Raw genomic sequence first — 21,241 nt, 5'->3', positions numbered from 1 at the left:
GTTATGAGATATATGGTTAATAAACAGAGTGATTCTGGGTATTCTCATCTAACAACTCTAGTCTAATCTATATAGTATATGGTGACAATAGTATACAACAGCCCGGCTCTAGGCCGGGAGGACATCTATGGCGACACAGTGAGCGAGCCTTGGGGGTAGGGCAAACGAGGGGGAGGGAGGTCGGGCTCGGGCTCAAAAGGGAAACCACGAAATCGGGAAGGAACGACTGGCGGGAGGTACTATTTCGTACACCGGCCGACGGTGAGACACGCCTAGCCCGGATCTTCAACACAATCAACTCGTGGTTCTTCTTTCTCTTCATTTCTCCGCTTGTGTAGCATTCGTCGTCGCCTTGATTCTGACCACAACCGTCACAATGAGAGAGAATCAAGCCAAGTTCATCATGAACCACTTCTCATTTTCTTGTCCTTCTCTTTCTTTCCCTCAATGGGCTCCTTAGGTCCCTTCGACCCCTCCCGCTGTCTACCCTGATAAACCGGCGGAGCCGACTCACTCGGCGCATCAAATTGCATGAAGCTCATGGCATGAGAATCCGGGTCCACGGGGATCTGGTTGAAATTGGCCGTGAGGATCGCGCCGTCGGGAGTGATAACGGGGGTTGATGCGTTGGCTGCACTCCCAATTTGATTTAGCTGTCGTTGACGCAGTCGCTCAGTGTAGGGAATGTTGATGAGTTCGCGGGACGGGGTGGCTGATAGCTCGACTCGACCGCGGTAGAAGCCTGTGTCGAAGAGTTCGGGGGTAGATTCGTGTGAGGGGTTTTGGATTTCCGTGGAGGTGGTGGTGGAAGTCGGGTTTTCCTTTGTGCTTGTGGTTTTGATGTCGAATATGGTGGTGGATGTGGACGTTGGAAAGGGAGTGGGTGTCGAAGGGCGTGCTTTGGATTCTGGATATTGGGCGTGCTGGCGGAAGGCTGGATGAACAGTGGATGGATGTCGAGGGATTGATGGGGTGGTAGGGGAGCCAGGGATTGGGCTTAAGCCGACTTTGCTGTTCAAGGTAGACTTGGGGCTTATTCCTGGTGTCGTGGAGGAATGGGATGGGGCCGTTTGTGATGGGTTGATTTGGTGATCTGACTGTGATGAGAGGGTAAGGGATTGGCCTCCTGGTATACTCTCTGACTGATCCACCGGTGTGTCTAGTACAAAGTTTTCGACAGACGTGTCGGATGGCCCAGTATGGGTTTGAGCTGCACTGGCTATTTCGCCTGCTTCCACTGCCCCCTGTGCGTCCTCTGCGCGAGGACCGCATCGCCAGCGAAGAAGAGTGAACCGCTTCCCACGCTTCTTCCTGGTACAGTACACAAGATAGACGATGAGGCCCAGGATCACCAGCGTGGCGGCGACACCCCCAGCAATCCCTCCAATCACTCTCGGCCTGCTGTGATGGCTGCGAGTCGAGCTATCTGTGGCGGAGGGAGGTTGAGGACTCGTGGTTTCCGATAAGGTAGTGCTGGTGGGTGTGGCACTCGAGGATGTTGAAGCCACGCTACTGGTGGTGAGGGCTCCTTCTGTATCAGCTGTCGTTGTTGCCATTGAAGTCGTCGCCGCTCTCGTGGTTGTCGTCGCTGTGTTTGTGTCGGTTTCTCTTCGCGTCGTGGAGAACGACATGTTGCTATTCAGACATACGCCTGAGGTACATGGATCGGCGGAACAACAGCCTTGGAATGACCCTCTACTACAGACGTACCATTGCGTGTTGGGTGGGCAAGTTGCACTCCGACCGACCTCGACTCGAGTCATTAGAGTCTAATATCTCAAAGAATGGGTTGAAGGGACGTGAAGTTCATGGGGGAGTGAAAAACAGATATCTTACTCTCTTCAAGAGGTACAAGAGCAGATGTTTCAGGCATTTGAGACCGTACCATATCTATAGTCATTGCTCCCTTGAGGCGCAGACCCATGGATCGTGACTGTTGGCCGTCAATGAGTGTCTAGGACGCCGGTCAATTCTTTGAATGTATTTTTGGTGGTTGCATGGGATGGTGACATCGATCCCTTTGTTGGTTTGGGAAGACCACGCGAGATTGTTCCATCTGCATTCTGGAAGGAAACACGAGACACCCAAGCATGGCTACTTTCCAAGCGACTGCCGAGGGAAGTCTGTGTCTTTATTATTCTCATTCTCTCCGTTGCTGGGTTGCTGGGTTGCTGGGTTGCTGACTGACATTGCCTCTTTGTCTGCAGGCTAAAGAATTCCACGAGGTCGAGTCATGAAGAGGCTCGAATTAGCCCTTGGCCATGCGGCAACCAAGCTAACAGACGTCTGAACGTTTCATTGTTCGGGTGCCAATACAGAAAGCTGTCCTCGAGGACTTCAAGCAAAGAGAACTCCGGTTGTATAAACTAACAGATGGCTATGAAAAAACAATAGAACGTGAGTACTCCCAACTCATCGCCTTGAAGAAAAAACAGTGGATATACATATAAAAAGACAAACAAAAATACAACGGTCGAATTTTCATGACGCTCTGTTCCGCCCGAGTCGAGAGGGTACTCCAAACCCCATTCTCAAACGAAACAAACCGAAGCCAGACCCTTCTATAAGCAACATTGCCGCACTGAATCTGGTGAATATTTCACAAAGACTTGTCTAGTAGACACGCTTGAAGGGAGGGACGGGCTTGCATTCCGCCTCGTCTAAAGTCTTATCCACGACGCTACGGTAGCCAATGTCGACCTTACCGTGGGGCGTCTTCTGCCATGTGAGGGTGTGCTTCATCCAGTTCTCGTCGTCACGTTCAGGGTAGTCCTCGCGGGCGTGAGCACCACGGGACTCCTTACGGTTGGCGGCGGCCACGGCGGTTTGGGTGCTATTTACTGTGTTTAGCCAAGCATCCTTTCATCGAGCTTCAAAGGGTGGTACTTACGCGCAGGTCAACAGGTTGCGGAGCTCGAGAGTCTCAACGAGGTCGGAGTTCCAGATCATGCTGCGGTCCTTGGTTCCGACCTGGTTGAAGAGCTGGTCGACGGCAGTGATCTTCTCAACACCCTCATCCAAACTCTCTTGCGTACGGAAGACAGAAACATCAGACTGCATCGTCTTCTGCATGGCGTTACGGATATCGAATGTGGACTTGGGACCCTCGGCGGTACGGACGAAGTCGAGGTCCTTGATGGATTCAGCACCAGCGTCGGAAGCCAGCTCGGCATGAGGCTTGCCGGGCGAGGCAATCTCACGGACACGGTGGGAGACGGCACGACCAAAGACGACGAGATCCAGGAGAGAGTTGGCACCTAGACGGTTGGCACCGTGGACGGAGACACAGGCGGCTTCACCGCAGGCGTACAGACCGGGGACAACCTTGTCGTTGCCTTTCTCATCCACACTCAGGACCTCACCAGTGAACTTGGTGGGGATACCACCCATGTTGTAGTGGACGGTGGGAAGGACGGGGATAGGTTGCTTGGTAACGTCGACACCGGAGAAAATGGAAGCAGTCTCGGAGATACCAGGGAGACGCTCGTGCAGCAGCTCAGGGGGCAAGTGACTCAGTTGCAGGTAGATGTGATCCTTCTCGGGTCCGACACCACGTCCCTCGCGGATTTCCATCGTCATGGAACGGGAAACGACGTCGCGGGAAGCCAGATCCTTGGCGGTAGGGGCGTAACGTTCCATGAAACGCTCACCCTCGGAGTTGAGCAGGTAACCGCCCTCACCACGGGCACCCTCGGTAATCAGACATCCGGCACCGTAGATACCAGTTGGGTGGAACTGGACGAATTCCAAATCCTGGTTAGGTAGACCGGCACGGGAAACCATGGCCATACCGTCACCGGTACAGGTGTGGGCGGAGGTACAGCTGAAGTAGGCACGCCCGTAACCACCAGTGGCCAAGACGGTGTGGTGAGCCTTGAAACGGTGGAGGGTTCCGTCCTCTTGGTTGTAGGCGATAACACCGCGGCACTCACCGTTCTCCATCAGCAGGTCCATGGCGAAGTACTCAATGAAGTAGTTAGTGTTGTGGCGCAGAGATTGTCCGTAGAGGGTGTGAAGAAGGGCGTGACCAGTACGGTCGGCAACGGCACAGCAACGGTAGGCCTGTCCTCCCTTGCCGAACTCCTTCGACTGACCCCCAAACGCACGCTGGTAAATACGACCATCCTCGGTACGAGAGAAGGGGCAACCGTAACCCTCGAGCTCGCGAACACTGGCGGGTGCTTCTCGGGTCATGTAGTGAATAGCATCCTGGTCACCAAGCCAATCGGAACCCTTCACGGTATCGTACATGTGCCATCTCCAGTCGTCGGGGTGCATGCTATTGACATGATATGAGCGCAATGCGACAGAGCATTGATGAACCTGCAGAAAACCTACTTTCCGAGAGCAGCATTGATACCACCCTGAGCGGCAACAGTGTGAGATCGTGTAGGGAAAAGCTTCGAGACACAGGCAGTGTTGAATCCAGCTTCCGCCAGACCGAAGGCGGCACGCAGACCGGCACCACCAGCACCGACGACGACAGCATCATACTCGTGGTCCTAGAACGCAATTAGAACTGCACTCCTAAGCACCAGCCCACTCCCAATTGCTTACAATGACGGGGTATTTCTCCGAAATGTAGCCCTCAGCCGCCTTGGCGCGGAGAGGGTTGCTGCCGAAGATGCGGGCTGCGCAAGGGCGAGTTAGTAATGGGCGGTGTTGCAATTCCCTCGGTCTTCAATGCGTACCTGCAGGACGGGAGGAGGAGAAGAGGCGTTTCTGATCCCTCAAAGCACGGGAGATCTATACAAAAGAGTGAGAAACACAAATCAGCGCCAATCCTCGACAACCTCGGATCAAGAAAGCAGCAAGCAAGCGACCAACCTTCGAGGCGGGAGCTAGGCTCCGCAAGCCCAGGGAGCTCATGATGACGGATCACACAAAAAAAGAGTCTGAACTACTCTTCTCCAATGAGTCCCTAACAACAAGGAAAAAGGAGGGGAGATTGGAAATGCACAGACAAAAGAGAGGGAATCGGAGGATCCAATCTGGAAAGCTACACTTTTCGAACCCGCGAAGAGCGGAAGCTGGATGACATAATCATGTCTTCACTTGCCGACGGGGAGGACCGGGGCCGAGAGCTCCAATCACAGGCCGTGCAGTGGTAATCACCTCGGGCAGCCGGGAGGATGTCATTGGCCGCGGCCGTGAGAGGCACGTGGTCGATCATCTTTAATCCCGACGAGGGACCGACGATTTCTGGATTTGGCGACTTTTGAGCTTAGGTGGAATGCTTCGCGGGGTGCAGGTTTACTTTCAGGGTCCATATTTTGCATCCGGGGACTGCTTACGGGGGTCTTTGCTTCTCTTTGTTTGTCTCGGGAGATGCCGTTTTCTCCTCGAAGTGCCGAGATGAGCCGCTGATGGTGGTCATGTGATGTTCGGAAGATGAGAACTTTCGTTAGAATTTGCTGCTTTCGCTACAACTCAAGATGCTACGCTTTTGACAGAAGGTGGGGAAATCTTTGTGGACTTAATCACTAGCTAAACTGGTCAGACACATCCAGCCCATGCAACAATTCCAAGATGCAGAATAAGCGGCGGGAAAAGACGGCATCATCTAATTGTACTGCATGTATGTCGCGGTCGAGTTGAACTTCAAGTTACCCTTGATCACCTTATCCACAGCTGCCAAAAAGTCCTTCTCCGTCGCGACCTTCCGCCTCGCCCGGATGGCAAACATGCCGGCCTCTGTCGCGACACTCCTAAGTTCCGCACCTGTAGCATTCGGGCAGAGCCGAGAGATAAGTTCCCATCGAATATCCCGCTCGACTGACATACTCTTGGCGTGGATGCGGAGGATATTGGCGCGGCCTTCTACATCAGGTAATGAGAACTCGATCTTGCGGTCGATTCGCCCGGGCCGCATCAGAGCCGGGTCCAGGGTTGAGGGTCTGTTGGTCGCAAACATGACTTTGATGTTACCTCGGGCGTCGAACCCGTCTAGTTGTGTGATGAGTTCAAGCATAGTACGTTGAACCTCGTTATCGCCGCCCGCGCCGTCGTCAAAACGCGCTCCGCCAACTGCATCAATTTCGTCAAAGAAGATAATGCATGCCTTTTTGGTTCTTGCCATTTCAAAGAGCTCGCGGACCATACGGGCCCCCTCGCCGACGTATTTCTGGACTAGCTCGCTGCCGATAACGCGGATGAAAGTTGCGTCGGTTCGGTTGGCGACTGCTCGTGCGCAGAGGGTTTTCCCCGTTCCGGGGGGTCCGTAGAGGAGGGCACCCTTGGGGGGGTCGATCCCTAGGTTGACGAAGCGTTCGGGGGAGAGGAGGGGCATCTCGACAACTTCTCGTAGCTTTTCGATTTGTTCTTTGCAGCCTCCAACATCTCCGTATGTGACATCGGGTTTATCCTCGACTGTCATCATTGTCACACTGGGATCGATCTTGGGTGGGAGTGGCAACATAATTTGATACTTGTTTCGGTCGACACTGGAAGCAGCGCCGATTAGTTTTCCAAGTCGTATAATAATGAAATAGGCGTAACATACCCGACTCTCATGCCCTCCTCGATATCTGTAGGACTCACTCGGTCTCCTAAGTTGACCACGAACTTGGCGATCTGCTTGACGTTGATGACATATTTGCTCTTGTCTTGGTCTTTCTCATCCTGAATAATTTTTGTGCAGCGAGCCACCTGTAACGGCTGCTCCTCCGCCATACGTTGCCTATCCGCAGCGACATCCCATAAATGTGGAGGTGCCAAACCAGTGTCCGATTCCTAAGTCAGTCAGCCTCCCTTCCTATTTCATGGTGTTGAAAAGTGAAGGTCAAGATCCAGTACCTTAACGCCGATCTTCTCGTTTACACTTGCTTGTCTGTCTTTGATTTGTTTCTCTAACTTCTTTAATGCGTTCGCGTACGGAGCGGCGCCGTAGGTCTTCAAGACTTGGATGTCCCTACACCGGTCAGCAGTTGGATTGGTAGCGACAAAACTACGGCCGCGAAAAGCTAGGGAAAGAACAACATACTCATCTGTAAGAGGAGTGATTTTCTTCTCGGGTTCCTCATCGTCGGCGAAGTTCTTCTTGTACTTCTCCCAGTTCTCTCCCGTGGCGCTAGGCATGGTGAGAGGTGGTGGCCAGAGAGCCGGTCGGTATGGGAGAAAAACGGGGATTAACAATCGGAATTACAAGGGTCGGCCAAGTATGAGCACGGAGAGAGGAGGAGAATGAGAGAAGACGAGGGAATAAGATGGAGATGAAAGCGGATTTGAGAGTAAAGGTGATGTCGTCCAGAGCTGCCCTCAGAGTCCCAGCTCGAGCTGTGGCGCTAGCGGCCGCCAAGCCCCAGAAGCAACACCGCCCAAACCTGCAGCCTGGAAGAAATTCCAAGAGCCGCCTTTGCAGCAATTTATAACCACCGACCCCCCTTTCTCATTTTGCACATTGTAAAGGCTACGGTGTCTGTACCAGAGCCTCACACATCATGGCGACTGCAGTGCCCCAAGCGGCCCCTAGCGGCGGCGCCTTCAAGGTTCGTCGATTGCGGAGGGGAATTTACTGTGGACCGAGCCTAATAAATCGCAGGACAAGGAGAAGCCCATGGCAGTGCGCGCATCAAACATTCTTGCGGCTCGAGGTACGTTGGAATCTAATAATTGTCTCTGATAATGCCATGCTAATGGAATGCAGCTGTCGCCGATGCCATCAGAACGGTATGCTTGCGATGGATATGTATAGGATGAGGGGCTAACTCAACGCAGTCATTGGGTCCCAGGGGAATGGACAAGATGGTAAGCATTCTATCTCTATATTCACTGATTGTGAGACTGACCAGATAGATCCAAACTCCCAAAGGAAACACAATCATCGTACGAGTACCTCATCTCCGAAGCCCGCCACCCACTAACAACCCCGCAGACCAACGACGGAAATACAATGCTGAAGGATATGAGCGTTATGCACCCTGCCGCCCGAATGTTGGTTGATCTGAGTGCTGCCCAGGACGTTGAAGCCGGAGACGGAACGACATCGGTGGTTGTTATTGCTGGTAGCTTGCTCGGTGCCGCTGAGCGTCTGCTTGGGAAGGGTATTCATCCTACTGTGATCTCCGAATCCTTCCAAAGAGCTGCCGCTGCAGCTGTTGAGATACTCCACAACATGTCCCGCCCGATTAATTTGATGGACCGTTCCACCTTGCTCCAGGCAGCGTCGACATCCCTCTCCTCCAAAATTGTTGCACAGCACTCCAGCCTCCTGGGCCCCATGGCAGTCGACTCGGTGTTGAAGGTGGTTGACCCGAAGACGGCAGAGAATGTGGATCTTAGGAATATCCGAATCGTAAAGAAGGTTGGCGGAACAATTGAGGATAGCGAGATGGTTGATGGCCTGGTTCTGAACCAGCCCGTTATCAAGAGCAGTGGTGGTCCCACACGGATTGAAAAGGCTCGGATAGGCCTAATCCAGTTCCAGCTCAGTCCCCCTAAGCCTGATGTGTGCAATCCTTTACTGGAGGACGAGAAATTTAAGCTGACTTAAATGCTGTTTAGATGGAGAACCAAATTGTTGTGAACGACTACCGCCAGATGGACAAGATCTTGAAAGAAGAACGCCAATACCTACTCAACATGGTCAAGAAGATTCAGAAGACAAAATGTAACGTCTTGTTGATCCAAAAGTCTATCCTCCGTGACGCTGTGAACGACCTTTCTCTTCACTTCCTCTCTCGGCTCAAGATTCTCGCCATCAAGGACATCGAGCGCGATGAGGTCGAATTCCTGTGCAAGAGCTTGGGATGCAAGCCGGTCGCCAATGTTGACTCATTCACGGAAGATAAGCTCGGCACAGCCGATCTTGTCGAGGAGGTCCAGGCGTCTGGCGCACGCTACGTCAAGATTACGGGCATCAAGACCCCTGCCAACTCCGCCAACCAAACCGTCTCCATCGTTGCTCGCGGTGCCAACAACCTCATCCTCGACGAAGCAGAGCGCTCTCTGCACGACGCCCTCTGTGTTATCCGTTGCTTGGTGAAGAAGCGTGCCCTTATCGCCGGTGGTGGTGCACCCGAAGTTGAAGTCTCCCATTCCCTTGCGATGCGGGCTCGTGAACTCACCGGCACCGAGTCCATCTGCTGGAAGGCCTTTGCAGAGGCCTTAGAAGTCATCCCCACCACCCTCGCGGAGAACGCTGGTCTGAACTCGATCAAGGTCGTCACGGAGCTCCGACACCGCCACGCGCAGGGCCAGCACAATGCGGGTGTCAGCATCCGCAGCGGTGGCGTGAAAGACGACATCACCGAGGAGAATATCCTACAGCCGCTTCTAGTCAGCACCAGCGCGATTGAGCTCGCTGCCGAGACGGTGAAGATGATTATGAGGATTGATGATATAGCCCTGTCGAGGTGAGGGTTTACTTAGTATTTAAAGCTAATGGGATTGGACGCAATATAGAAAAGTTGTTGTACCATGAGAAGTAGTAATATCTTCAGAATTCACCTACGTCTTACTTTCCGAGTGGCATTCACTATACGATCGATGAGACCACAGCTCTAGAGAGCTCTTGACCTCGGATTTCCTCTTTACATGGTAGGTACCTAGGAGCTCGCACCCGCCAAAAAAGGCCGAGAGCCGAGTTTCGAGAAGTCGAGAGGTCCCCCAATGTCCATCAAGCCTTCCCAGAAAGGTAATGGGATGTCTGACGAAGGAAAGAGCGATGCAGGTGAGAGGTTCACCACGGAGTTGCTCCTTCCCATCCTCGTAAGAAGCCCTCCATAGGTCGTACCTACCTTCCTGTAGTTAGGTACCTTGCTGTACCTTCCTTGAAAGAAGGAAAGTGAAGGCCTGACAACTCGAACGGAAAGAGCGATGCAGGCGTAACTCCCAAGTTCTGGCACGGGTTGCTCCTTCCCATATTAAATCCATAGGCCCTCAGCTCCAGGGCTCCAGGACTCCAGCCCCAACACACCTTCCTAGATTGGGAGCATACCTTAGGTACCTTAGGTACCTACGTTGCTGCCACTCCCGAATTTGGGACTCCTTCATCGCGCTTTCCCAGACCAAGGATATGATATCCTTGGAAGGTAAGCGCAGAGAAAATAGAATTCCACAGTTCCACCAGGGTGGAGAGGTCTGTTTAGGGGTTTAGTTTTATCGGGAGGGTTGGTATCAGCGTGATATCTATTATTGTGCTGCTGAGGATGATGGGGGGTGTGCGCCGCTTGCTAGTCTCTCGTTCAGGTCTTGGATGTCATATCCAACGAAAGGGTTTGTGGGAAACAACTGTACGCGATGTCCATTTCATTATGCCATGCTATTCTGCAGTGGGTTATGTTATGGCGGTGGATTCGAGGCGTCTGGGACCTTGGAAGAGGGGGCTACGAGGTCCATAATAAGGAAGAAGAGAGGATAAGGGTGAGAAACCCTCGAGTGGGTCGGAAGAAAACGTATCCCATTGAGAACCGTAAATTATTAACAGGCGAGAGCGCCACATGTACAGAAAACTTTCCAAGAATCACTTGATGGAATAAACATCGGCCTGCAGCGAAAAATGAAATCGTAACACGTTGATCAAGAAGAGCTCCTACCAGGGGTTTCCTTCTCAATCACGCAATGTGAAGAGATCAGAGACCACCAGGGCCAGGGTTGATCCCGTACGAGTGCATGTCATTATAGACATCGAGGAGGAATCCAGCAGAATCATCTTCAAACTGAGGCTGCTGCACCTGCACGTCCCCGTAGTTCATCCCCTGGGTTTGCATGCCAAAATCGCCATAGCCACCCAAGGGATCTTGAAACATGTTAGGGGGGTTGGTCAAGTCTGGGAAATCCAATTCATTGAAGAGCAGTCCATCAGTAGCCTTCATATCCGGAAAGATGTCATGAATGGAGAAGGCTGTGGGCTCGGGAACCGGGTCAAACGGCTCCGAAGGTGAGTTGATGGTTCCAGTGGTGGGGGTAATAGCGTCCACGGATCCTGTGATTGGGGTGGGCATTCCAGTCATGGGAGCCTGAAAGGCATTGAAAGAAAACTCCGGTGTCTCAGGGGTAGGAGCAAGGTCCCAGCCGGTCGGCTCCTGCTTAAATTCAGGAGCCTCGGAGGGAGGCGTCATACTCCAGGTAGAGAAATCCTGCTTAGGATGAACAGAGCTGCCCGAAGGGGTAGGGCTCTGTTGGGTGGAGGCGCGCTTGGTTCTACCGTTGTTTTTTGAGCGCGTGTAAACCCATCCATGCGTCTTCTCCATGTGCTGCTTACAGTTGCTCTCCCGCTTCGACTTGTAAGAGCAAGACTCAAACTGGCAAGAGTACAAGCGAGGAGAGTCCGAGTGTTTGTCATTGTAGTGGCGCTCTGCCTCCTTCTCAGTGGCCCAACCCTTGGTGTGGTACTTGCAGGACACAACGGGGCATTTGAAGGGGCGAGTGTGGGACTTCTCATGCTTGGTGAGGTCACACGGACGCGCAAAGACCTTGTTGCAATCCTTGCATTTCTTGTTAATGTTCATTGGGGGGGCATTCTTCTTGCGGCGGGCCATGGAGCGCTGGGCACCCTCATCCACGGACGCTGCGCTCAGAGAGCGTTTCATGGAAGGAATAGCATTCTCATCATACGGCTTTCCGGTTCGCAAGGAGACTAACTCGCCGTCACGTTCGACGACAAGTTCAAGAGGACGTCCGTTTTTAGACATGCCACCCTCAAGGATGAGCTCCGGATTTCTGAAGTAGTATATTAGCATTCGTTGCGCGGAAAGGCGGTACAAGGTAACATACTTGGCGGGTTCCCCTTCCTCAATCCTCTTTCGCCATTCATCGCGGATTCTCTTGAATCGGGTGACCTGTTCCAAGAGATCCACGAAGTAGCCATTGTTGTATTGCTTGTCCGTTGGCAGACACAAGTCTCGCCCATTCAAAGAAGAGACTGTTTGGCCAAGACACAAGATGGTATGCTGGCAAAACCGAACGTAGGCAGCATCACTGGTCTTCACATCCTGGAAGTGAAGACGGAAGTTAGCATCTTGTGGGTACAAATATAGGGAGAATACCTACAGGAGCAAGTGAAAAGACAGTCTTCTCCAGGTCGCGCAAGCATGAGATGCGTTCATCTTTGATCTGTTGACGAACGTCCTCTAGAAGAGGGCGGAAGGCCTTGAGCCCCTCTGTTTCGAGGAGAGGTCCAAGTATATGCTTTTCGATCTCAGTACGACCGTCTGCACTGAGTTTGTGCTTCTGAGCACTCTCAGCTTCTACGGCACTGATGGACCGGGTTATCGCGGACTGGGAACGGAAAGAAGCCAGGTTGGTGTTCTTGCCACGAGACAGTTGACCTGCTTTCACTGGAAGATTGTTAGCAAATCCGAAAGCAAAGACATCCGTCCATGACCATGTACCTTTGTTAGAGGACGTGGATCGACAGCTGCTGATGGAGCTGCCCAGTCCACTGTCAGAAGCATGATCGTGCGCTCGTTGCGCCTTCCTTGAACGTTCCTTGGGCATTGGGCTGGGTTGGCGTGAACGGGGTTCGTGGGAACCCTCCTTCCGGGCTTGAGATTCAAGGTGAAGCTGAAGCAGACCCTTGGGGACGGGAAGGTCGTCGTTTTCTTCCGTTGAGGCAGATGAAGTAAACGAGTCCAGGTCAAGGCGGTCCAAAATGTCGGCCATGCGCTGTTGTCCAGCGGCGATAGCTTCCAAAGCGCCAGGGCATGTGGGAGAGCGGCGAGGCAACACAGGTACGAGAGGGTCACGGCCGGATGAGCGAAGAAGGGAAGGATGGAATGTTTGACCTTTACGGAGGCGGAGGCGGGAAGGCGATGAGGGTGATTGCTCTTCGGAAGGGACGAGTGAGGGACGGGAAGGCCTCAAGGGCCGGCGCCGCGGGTGGGCTCTTATAGAGTCGCAATCCTGCACCGAACTCATGCTGGGTGGTTCCTTGTCCCCAAAAGGGTGTTAGCAGGGCAGACGGGCGCATTCAGGTGCACTGATGACTCACTGGTACTTGAGCGAATCGAAGGGAATCTTCTTGTTCAGACGAAGGAGTGACACAGTTAATTTCTGGCCAATCTGTCGTTCCGAGAATCGTTAGAATGAGGTTGAGAAACTGGTGGCAGACATCCCGATCCCATTCAAATGCTGATGACCGAGAGGGCGCTTGGATACATACTTGGTCGGAAAGCAGGGGACGCCCTGAGAGTTGATGGGACAAAGCACCCACGGGCTGAGACGGGTTAAGGCGAGGGGTGGGAGGGTCCCTGGGCTGGGCTCGATATCAATAAATACACAAAAGGTTGCAACCTAGCAGAATTCGAGACGAAAGGTGGCCAAGTGCAAAGACACGAAAGCGATGGAATCTGGGAAGAAGAAGAGAGAATGGGATGAGATCAGGGACGGGACGACGCAGTCTTGATGATGGATTGAGGCTGAGGCGTCGTTTCGATGTCTGCCTGATAGACGAGATGCGCTAGTCTAAAAGGGGGAGGGATATGGGCTTGGCACGCATGATTGGCCGATGGGTCCGTCTTGTTGGCAGTCCTGGAATTGGATTGGCAGGGCCGTTGGAGGCTGTGTTGACAGAAATCATCCATGGATCATTGTTACTTTTTGATGACTGGCTCCAAACAGGACGGACACACAGTTCCGCCGTGGTCGGACTGTTTTGCGCCGTTCTCCGCTCTGCGAATCTTCCTCCCTTTTGACGCCAGCCAACGATGCTGCCGTTTCGCAAAACAGACTCAACCTCGGGAACGGCAACGATGTTCCGAAAATAGCAGACACCCTTTCCCCACGTTCTCCTGACCCAGAAACATCAACAGTGCCTTTCAAGTCTCTTCCTGAAAGGCTCAGAGCAGGCTTGGATTGCTCAAGAGGCGTGCATGAGATTGTGGGATCCCTGAGACTTGAAATGTTTGAAATCTGCTTGCCAGCGCCCACAAGTCATCGTCAGCACATCAGCATCCCTGCGCTTTTGATCACGATACTTTCACATGATTCGCTGATCCTGGACGCCGACAATTCTGGTTCTCGCAAGGATCATTCTTGGGGTGAGAAAATGTTCTTGGCTGCTGGAGCAAAATTCTGTCCCCGTACCTCCGGCCGTTCCGTTCAGAGGTCGTATCTTTTCGACTTTGGTCCACTGGGATTGTGCAGTCACAACATGGAAGTGGCAAGTGCCTCAGATGATCTCTTGGGAGGAGTTCTGCTCCAAATAATCAACTTCGGATGTCCATGGCCCCCTGATTCAATCTGAGCCATAATCACGAGGAACCGATGACAACGCCCTCACCTTTTCGGCCTCACGTCGAGGTGAGCGGCAAATGAGGAAATCCAATCGCTGGAGGATCCAGAACGAGGAGTTTGGAAAGCCCCCGGCCCTTCTCCAGCTTGAAAAGGAAAAAGCGACCCAGTGCAGGTGTCAACCCATGCCAACGAAGGGTGCCTCCGACCAAGGTGAACAAGCATCTTGCACCAATTTGATGATCGGAAGCACACACTGGTTGGCCATGCCTCGTCAGAATATGACGACGCTTAATTGGGCGTGACCAAATAAGACAATGATTACCACATTGATTGCCCGAGCTCGTTTCTCCTCGTCCTCGTTGCCCATGTATCATCTTCAGTCCAGCTCTTGTGGGTGATGGATCGCCCCAGAACACGAACATTGAGAGTCAGGGAATTGTGCAACCTGGTCACGACCACAACCAGTCAAGACCAGAACGTAGCCGAATCGAGTTCCTCTTTCAGACCCCGATGCGAGTTACGAACACTATTTTGCCTTGTATTGGTCAGAGTGTGAGCCTCAACCCCACCGACGCACGAACGGTCCCATCACCTCAAGGTCCTCAACAGCTTGACCGCTCAAACTCTGCCGCTGGCCAATGGGAACCCTTATGGAGGCTGTTTCAGTCGGTGACTTTCTTGCTTCCAGACCCCAGAAGAGAATCCTCTGGACACGCGGCAACGGATGAACTTCCTCGAAAAGGAATTGAAGTGCCTGAGGGCCTTTAGGCATTCAAATTCCACCAGACCAATTGTGCCTCAACAGCTCAGCTTTCCTTCGGTTAAGAACCCACCTGCAACACGAGGGCCTGGACGATTGAACACTTCGGAGATGGCAGAGAAATGCTGCTACCTTGTTGATCCTCCCTGAGCTGACGCCCTCCTTGGCGTGATCGTGATAACCCCTCCGTCGTCACCCTCCCTCGGCTGGTGCAATTGAGCAGGAAATAAGCTCATTTTTTCAAACAAGAGGGCAGATTATCGTCTGCATGATGACCTTGACATGGAGCTTCAAGTGCACGCCGCCACATGCACAGCTCGGCTCAGCTTTGCGTCGTTTCGCTGGTCCCCAAGCCCGAGCTTTGGCCTCCCGTTTGTTCCTGGTTCTTGTCCCTTCGACTCGGTTCTTTCAGAGTCTTGAAGGCATCACAATTGCATCCCTCGTTTGCATCTTGTGCTCTGCGCCTGCACTTCCGAGCCTCCGAAATTCGCCATATGATGACCAAATTAGAAACAAAAAGAAGGGAAAAGTCGAGGCAACGTGTCGGATTTTGCCTGGTCGTCATGCATGGTTTCGCTGTCGGGAAGCTTCAGGTTTTCGAGGAGGCTCTGCTGCATAACGCTCAACTTGCCTCAGTCTTGTCAGATTCTTAATCTCTTGACCTTGAGCTGCCGAACATCTCTCTTTCCACGGCCCGAAGAAAGATGACATCAAGGTGTGGTATCATAGCGTTTCGATCCGTCGCGGGTCAGAAGAATACTCCTCCAGTGATCAAGACACGGAGCTCGAGGAAAATTCTCTTAGAGAGAGGGTCAGACCGGGCCAATTAGGATTCGAACTATGGGTTCAGATATCATAATAAGATTCTCGAAATCCTTCTCGCACGCGTTATATATTGATGCTGTTCCCTGGAGATGACTGAACACAAACAAATCAACAAGACCAAGAGGCTGACACCACCCACCCACCGAAATCCCCCCTCTGTCAACTGCTCCATGCTCGAATAAGAATACGTAGTATCTGTGGTTTAACTATCAACTGATCCGGCAACGCCTTGCCAAAACCCAGGGCTTGTTGGATATGAATCCCACTTAGCTGTTGTATGTTGTGAGGATGTGCCAAGCTTTGGCACTACTGTGAGATTGTCATCTTGTCTGCTTCATCCCCATCAAAAGTGTGTGGTAGTTCAATCGCCTCGATGTCAGAGCCATCGATACTCTTTGTCGCTTCCTGAGAATGCAAGAACGGGCTCGGGTCACTCAGTCCGAAGAAGAGCACCTGCATCTTGTGAAGCAAACCCGGGAGCGAACCTCGGCTTCGGCAAGGAGGCAGAAAGTGCGGGCGGTGCCGAGAGCGAGAGTGCGCCTCCCAAGACTTTCTCCATCTTTCATGATCTGGCGCGTCTCCTGCATCTGGAAGTGAATTTGTTCTTTCAGTTATCTTCGTCAATGCGGAATTCATAGGATAATGATTTGTTGATTCGATTGTTCCGTTTTCCATACCACCGGCGCCGACAACTCCTCGTTCAATCCGTCCGCAATCAATCAGGCCGACCACGACCCTCCATCATGGACCTGGAACGCCACGAGTTCAACTCAGATCGGCCAAGGCGACGAAGAAGAAACGATGCGCGGAACCGGTTACGCAACAGGGTGCCTATTTCCGCACGCCTTTCGCTCGATCACCGTTTGCGCGGGAGCGTAGGGGTCGTCTCGGACGATCTAGCCAACGACCTTTTCCAACCGTCAGATCCAACGGGTGAGTGCTCCCCCATAATGTTATAGAACCTAATTGATTCTTGCACTAATTGTTCTGGTCAATAGATGACTTCAGAGATGATTCCGGCATTCGCTTTATTGCAATCTCCCCATATTTGCCAGGACCGAGTTCCGTGGAGGCATTGACATGGACCCTTGTGCCTGTTCGTCCGCAATCGGCTGGTCGCTCGAATGAATCCCCGCTGCCCAGTTCAACTATTATATTTCCTGATTCTGCCGACTCCTTGCAGCCGTTTGTCCGCGCTCTGAGCAAGCTAGATCCTACGCGTCACTCGCCTCATGCGCTGCGTCTGATCGAGATTCGAGTCCTCGATGTTGTTCCTTTACCTCTCGACACCGTCTATGTGACCGTGGAGCGGGACCTTCTTCGTAACCACGATGACGTCCAAAGCAAGTTTGGGGGTGGGTTTACCTCACCTACACACCGCCCGAATGGGCTCTGGGCAAAGTCTGGGAAGGGGATGGAGCCAAAGAGATACTCAAAAAGGGCAGCTGCAGAGGTAGAGGGCAGGCTTACGGCCGCCGTACGCGAGGCGCTGGGGACGCAGAGAGTTGTGCACACTGGGGATTCACTTCCGCTTCCACTCCCACCACATCCGATTACCTATGCTCCGCCTCCGCCGGCCCTCATTTCATTCTGCGAGCCAGTCTCACAAGGTCTCCTGCTCCCCAGTACTAAGATTGTGCTCATTCAAGCTCGTCCCCATGGGAACCGAACTCAGCGAGGGTTGAGGCCCGCGACTGGGTTCCTTAAGCATGTGGCCGAGGACGAAGCGGACGACACTTCCAATGAACAGTTTTATTCAGCCGCCGAAGACAAGCCTGTAGATGACAGCACTGAAATGGAAAGCACATCCAATGCGGAAGAATCAGAGACTGAGGGTTCAGTTGGGAATGTGAGTGATACATCAGACGACTCATTGGACGACATGATTTCTCTCAGTGCACCCGAGTTGCCACAACCGTCCTCGGGTGTAATGTCCGGCATGACTTCAGCTACTCCTCGTGGCCGACGAATGGATGGTGTTCTTTCACCCGGCTCCATCGTGTCCAATCTCACGTCGTCGACTCTACGTCCTGGGCGGCAGGGAGGTGGTAAGGTCTTTAAAGCGGAGGGTTTACTGCGCAGCATCCCAAACGAACTTCTCTACCCCAAGCCAAGGGAAGATGACGACGTAGAAGCAGTTGTCTTTGTGGATATTAGTACCCTAGCAAAGATTGGCTGCTTCTCAGGCGATTGGGTACGCATAGAGGCCGCAGAGGAGCCCCAGGCGAATATCTTTGCGTCAATCAAGCTTGGGAGCTTCAATGAACCCTACGAGGATGGCGACTGGCGTGCAGTAAAAATCTACGGCCTGCCCGGTCTTCCTTCCGCCAAACCCCGCTACTCGATCAAGCAATCCGGCGATAGGCGCCTAAGCATCTCCCAGCGGCCTGGTATTCGCTTAACGCCTTCTGTGTTTGTACCCCCACTTCTTCTCAACAACCTTGAGAACCCGAAATATCTCCGTATATCACCAATGAACTTTGGTGTTGGAATCGGGGGTCCGAAATCTGGTCTCCTGCACCAAATGAAATCCGCCGTTCGAAACCCGCCTCTAGCAAAGGAAGTCACCTTGCTCAAGGTTAGCACGCCTCTGTCAATGGACCGTGTTCTGCAACCGGCCCTCTTTGCTGGGCTAAAACAATATTTCGAGACGAAACGGCGTCTCTTGAAAAGTGGCGATTTAGTTGGAATCAGCATCGACGAGAGTCTTGGGAGGGCTGTTTTCGCTGGAACCGGCGCCAACGAGGGCGGCCAAGATGATGATATAACGAGTAAATTGGGCTCGACCGCAGAATCCGATCGTGCGGGGCAGAAGAAGATTGGCGTTGCTTGGTTTCGTGTCGGCCAGGTCATTCCTACCTTTCCAGACGATCAAGATGATACTGGTGAATTTGACTGGGGAGGCGTTGCGGTTATCGATTCGGCGACTACAAGGATGGTTCAGGCTGGAAGCGATGTCAGCCTTGTCCCGGGCACGCTAAATAACGGCTGGGAGTACTGGCTCGGGGTCAGGTCTATTCCTAAACCTGTCATTGATACGCAGACAATACACGGTGTTGTGACTGACCTACCGCAACCGTTTATTTCTCCAGTCCAGCAACGCGTTCGAGATCTCATTGCTGTGGCCACAAGCCCTCGTGCAATTCAGCTCGGAATGAAGCCGGTAGTTATTCTTTTGAGGTCGCAACAACGACATATCGGGAAAGCCAGTTTGGCGACGCGAGCGTGCGCGGATATTGGCCTTCATACCTTCCCAATCGATGCATACGACATTCTCACTGAGGGTGGCGCCAATGGTGGCGATGTTAAGACCGAAGCATACCTCAAGGCAAGGGCTGAGCGTGCTTTCCACTGCGGTCCGGATTGTACTGCTCTTTTGATCAAACACATTGAGGTTTTGACTGCAGATCGAATTGTCTCAGCCATGACCGAGATCCTGGCGGATGCTAGAGTCATCATCGCCACGACGACAGACGTTGAGCAGATTCCAGAAGGGATTCGGAGTATGTTTACACATGAATTCGAGATTACCGCTCCAGAAGAGAAAGAGCGAGAAGGGATACTCCGAAATGCTGTTTCGGAGCGCAGTATCAAACTTGCACCCGACGTCGAGTTAGGCACAGTCGCCCTCAAAACGGCTGCTCTAGTTGCTGCAGACTTGGTGGATGTCGTTGAGAGAGCGTCGGTTGCGAGGGCCGCTCGACTAGAAAAGCTGGCTGAAGCAGCTAGCAAACAGTGCGGCTCGAAGATTACTGTTCGAGATGTCCTCCTCGCCGGAGGCGAGGCAGTGCGAGGTGTCACCAAGGCGGACTTTGATACCGCTGTAGATGCTGCAAGGAAGAATTTCGCAGATTCCATTGGCGCTCCAAAGATTCCCAATGTCAGCTGGGAAGACGTTGGTGGGCTTACAAACGTCAAAGATGCACTTATCGAGACGATCCAACTACCACTGGAGCGACCAGAGCTGTTTGCAAAGGGTATGAAGAAACGCAGTGGTATCTTGTTCTACGGTCCTCCTGGGACCGGAAAGACCCTCCTGGCCAAGGCTATCGCTACCGAATTCTCTCTGAACTTCTTCTCCGTAAAGGGACCCGAACTTCTCAACATGTACATTGGTGAGTCTGAAGCAAACGTTCGCCGCGTCTTCCAACGGGCACGCGATGCACGACCTTGTGTCGTCTTCTTCGACGAACTCGACTCCGTTGCTCCTAAGCGAGGCAATCAAGGAGACAGTGGCGGTGTCATGGATCGAATTGTTAGTCAACTTCTTGCCGAGCTCGATGGTATGAATGGAGGAGAGGAGAATAGCGGCGGTGTGTTCGTGATTGGTGCCACCAACCGCCCCGATCTTCTGGATACGGCTCTTCTCCGTCCGGGGCGCTTTGACAAGATGCTCTACCTGGGTGTCTCTGACACTCATGATAAGCAAGCCACCATCTTGGAGGCTTTGACAAGGAAATTTGCCCTTGCTCCCGAGGTCTCGCTTGGTCGAGTCGCCGAGCGGTTGCCTCTTACCTACACTGGTGCTGATCTCTATGCTCTATGCTCTGATGCGATGCTCAAGGCCATCACGCGCAAGGCTACGGCGGTGGACGAGAAGATCAGGCAACTTCCAGGAGGACCTGTTAGCACTGCATACTTTTTCGACCACCTTGCCACGCCTGACGATGTTGCTGTGATGGTTACCGAGGAAGATTTCGTCGAGGCGCAGGGCGAGCTTGTTCCTAGCGTTAGGTATGTCATTTGACACTTTTCAGGTTAAAATTAGTACTCACGATTTGCAGCGCTAAGGAGCTCGAACACTTCGAGCGGATCCGGCGGATGTTCGAATCCGCAGACAAGCAAAAGCAGGAACCGGGACCGCAGGACGCTTCTCCACAAACCATCGGAGATGCAATTGAGGCTTTGAAGCTTGGTCACGATATCAACGACACTATCGGTGGACCCGTAACCAACGGCGACCAGCCTCTCTCTCCAGGAGTTAAGGGGAAGGGCAAACAGGGAATATCCGGAATGCGCAGTGCTAGTGGCCACTCAGTAAACAGCAAGGGGAAAGGGAAAGGAACGGCCAATTCAAGTGCCAAATGGAAGTCTCGACCCATATCTGCCGCGAATGGCGACTCTGACTCGTCGCTCGATGGGCCTTTGGGGGCGGCTGGCCCTGACGGGGTCAATAACGACGACGACTACATTATCCGGACCGACCATCCGGCGCAGCCAAACAGTTCGGACTAGGGGTGTGGAGAGGCATTAGAGGAGGCATTATTTGTAAATATGTAATTCTCATCCACATGTTCTTCATCCTTGTCTTAGACTCTACATAGCTTGCTCCTTCCTCAAAGACACATTTGAGGGGATCATCTTGATAATGCCTGACATGTTTCGACATAGTTAGTGCGGCAATTCTGAGGCGCCAGTGGGCCTCCTTATCTCAGCTTCCCCGGGTCGATTCAAGCAGTAATATCCATTGGTCATCTGTCT

The 21,241-nt window shown here is 52.8% G+C and overlaps 6 protein-coding genes across 6 annotated transcripts; 2 read left to right on the top strand and 4 right to left on the bottom strand.

Moving 5' to 3' along the window:
* Window positions 1–161: 161 nt before the first annotated feature.
* Window positions 162–1,865, bottom strand: BJX67DRAFT_154467 (uncharacterized protein). Its single transcript, XM_071024831.1, has one exon. The coding sequence runs from the start codon at window positions 1,761–1,763 to the stop codon at window positions 402–404; it is 1,362 nt and encodes a 453-aa protein (XP_070884728.1). The 5' UTR covers window positions 1,764–1,865; the 3' UTR covers window positions 162–401.
* Window positions 1,866–2,334: 469 nt separating this feature from the next.
* BJX67DRAFT_357189 (succinate dehydrogenase [ubiquinone] flavoprotein subunit) lies at window positions 2,335–5,050 on the bottom strand. Its single transcript, XM_071029467.1, has 6 exons — window positions 4,828–5,050; window positions 4,692–4,746; window positions 4,558–4,631; window positions 4,339–4,502; window positions 2,891–4,279; window positions 2,335–2,833 (listed from the first exon to the last, which is right to left on the bottom strand). Exons 1-6 carry the CDS (start codon window positions 4,867–4,869, stop codon window positions 2,614–2,616), a joined length of 1,944 nt encoding a protein of 647 aa, XP_070884727.1. The 5' UTR covers window positions 4,870–5,050; the 3' UTR covers window positions 2,335–2,613.
* Window positions 5,051–7,356, bottom strand: rpt1 (proteasome regulatory particle base subunit RPT1). The gene is made up of 4 exons (XM_071029466.1): window positions 6,983–7,356; window positions 6,796–6,910; window positions 6,503–6,732; window positions 5,051–6,443 (listed from the first exon to the last, which is right to left on the bottom strand). Exons 1-4 carry the CDS (start codon window positions 7,075–7,077, stop codon window positions 5,564–5,566), a joined length of 1,320 nt encoding a protein of 439 aa, XP_070884726.1. The 5' UTR covers window positions 7,078–7,356; the 3' UTR covers window positions 5,051–5,563.
* Window position 7,357: 1 nt separating this feature from the next.
* BJX67DRAFT_357181 (chaperonin-containing T-complex subunit CCT4) lies at window positions 7,358–9,515 on the top strand. Its single transcript, XM_071029465.1, has 7 exons — window positions 7,358–7,487; window positions 7,541–7,592; window positions 7,646–7,668; window positions 7,717–7,746; window positions 7,795–7,824; window positions 7,874–8,446; window positions 8,503–9,515. The coding sequence occupies exons 1-7, from the start codon at window positions 7,440–7,442 to the stop codon at window positions 9,355–9,357; spliced, it is 1,611 nt and encodes a 536-aa protein (XP_070884725.1). The 5' UTR covers window positions 7,358–7,439; the 3' UTR covers window positions 9,358–9,515.
* A 1,005-nt stretch (window positions 9,516–10,520) lies between these two features.
* On the bottom strand, window positions 10,521–13,088 carry ace1 (putative C2H2 transcription factor (Ace1)). Its single transcript, XM_071024830.1, has 3 exons — window positions 11,992–13,088; window positions 11,716–11,933; window positions 10,521–11,661 (listed from the first exon to the last, which is right to left on the bottom strand). Exons 1-3 carry the CDS (start codon window positions 12,856–12,858, stop codon window positions 10,572–10,574), a joined length of 2,175 nt encoding a protein of 724 aa, XP_070884724.1. The 5' UTR covers window positions 12,859–13,088; the 3' UTR covers window positions 10,521–10,571.
* A 2,941-nt stretch (window positions 13,089–16,029) lies between these two features.
* pex6 (AAA family ATPase peroxin 6) lies at window positions 16,030–21,241 on the top strand. The gene is made up of 3 exons (XM_071024828.1): window positions 16,030–16,693; window positions 16,759–20,494; window positions 20,545–21,241. Exons 1-3 carry the CDS (start codon window positions 16,504–16,506, stop codon window positions 20,993–20,995), a joined length of 4,377 nt encoding a protein of 1,458 aa, XP_070884723.1. The 5' UTR covers window positions 16,030–16,503; the 3' UTR covers window positions 20,996–21,241.

The sequence above is a fragment of the Aspergillus lucknowensis genome (assembly GCF_044049455.1).
Source record: "Aspergillus lucknowensis strain CBS 449.75 chromosome Unknown BJX67scaffold_29, whole genome shotgun sequence".
In the NCBI taxonomy this organism is placed as follows: domain Eukaryota; kingdom Fungi; phylum Ascomycota; class Eurotiomycetes; order Eurotiales; family Aspergillaceae; genus Aspergillus; species Aspergillus lucknowensis.
The sequence above is the reverse complement of the archived record's forward strand: the minus strand, read 5'-3'. Positions and strand labels throughout refer to the sequence as shown.

Excerpts from the sequence above, each read along its gene's own strand:
- ace1 (XM_071024830.1), bottom strand. The coding sequence starts at position 12,858 with ATGAGTTCGGTGCAGGATTGCGACTCTATAAGAGCCCACCCGCGGCGC. Across the intron at positions 11,934-11,991 it reads CTGTCTTTTCACTTGCTCCT|GATGTGAAGACCAGTGATGC; the intron begins GTAGGTATTCTC and ends CTTCACTTCCAG. Across the intron at positions 11,662-11,715 it reads GAGGAAGGGGAACCCGCCAA|AAATCCGGAGCTCATCCTTG; the intron begins GTATGTTACCTT and ends ATACTACTTCAG.
- pex6 (XM_071024828.1), top strand. The coding sequence starts at position 16,504 with ATGGACCTGGAACGCCACGAGTTCAACTCAGATCGGCCAAGGCGACGA. Across the intron at positions 16,694-16,758 it reads CCAACCGTCAGATCCAACGG|ATGACTTCAGAGATGATTCC; the intron begins GTGAGTGCTCCC and ends TCTGGTCAATAG. Across the intron at positions 20,495-20,544 it reads GAGCTTGTTCCTAGCGTTAG|CGCTAAGGAGCTCGAACACT; the intron begins GTATGTCATTTG and ends CACGATTTGCAG.
- rpt1 (XM_071029466.1), bottom strand. The coding sequence starts at position 7,077 with ATGCCTAGCGCCACGGGAGAGAACTGGGAGAAGTACAAGAAGAACTTC. Across the intron at positions 6,733-6,795 it reads ACGAGAAGATCGGCGTTAAG|GAATCGGACACTGGTTTGGC; the intron begins GTACTGGATCTT and ends TGACTGACTTAG. Across the intron at positions 6,444-6,502 it reads GAGGAGGGCATGAGAGTCGG|TGTCGACCGAAACAAGTATC; the intron begins GTATGTTACGCC and ends CGCTGCTTCCAG.
- BJX67DRAFT_357181 (XM_071029465.1), top strand. The coding sequence starts at position 7,440 with ATGGCGACTGCAGTGCCCCAAGCGGCCCCTAGCGGCGGCGCCTTCAAG. Across the intron at positions 7,488-7,540 it reads CTAGCGGCGGCGCCTTCAAG|GACAAGGAGAAGCCCATGGC; the intron begins GTTCGTCGATTG and ends AATAAATCGCAG. Across the intron at positions 8,447-8,502 it reads TCAGTCCCCCTAAGCCTGAT|ATGGAGAACCAAATTGTTGT; the intron begins GTGTGCAATCCT and ends AATGCTGTTTAG.
- BJX67DRAFT_357189 (XM_071029467.1), bottom strand. The coding sequence starts at position 4,869 with ATGAGCTCCCTGGGCTTGCGGAGCCTAGCTCCCGCCTCGAAG. Across the intron at positions 4,747-4,827 it reads GCCTAGCTCCCGCCTCGAAG|ATCTCCCGTGCTTTGAGGGA; the intron begins GTTGGTCGCTTG and ends TCTTTTGTATAG. Across the intron at positions 4,280-4,338 it reads ATCAATGCTGCTCTCGGAAA|CATGCACCCCGACGACTGGA; the intron begins GTAGGTTTTCTG and ends TCATGTCAATAG.
- BJX67DRAFT_154467 (XM_071024831.1), bottom strand. The coding sequence starts at position 1,763 with ATGACTCGAGTCGAGGTCGGTCGGAGTGCAACTTGCCCACCCAACACG.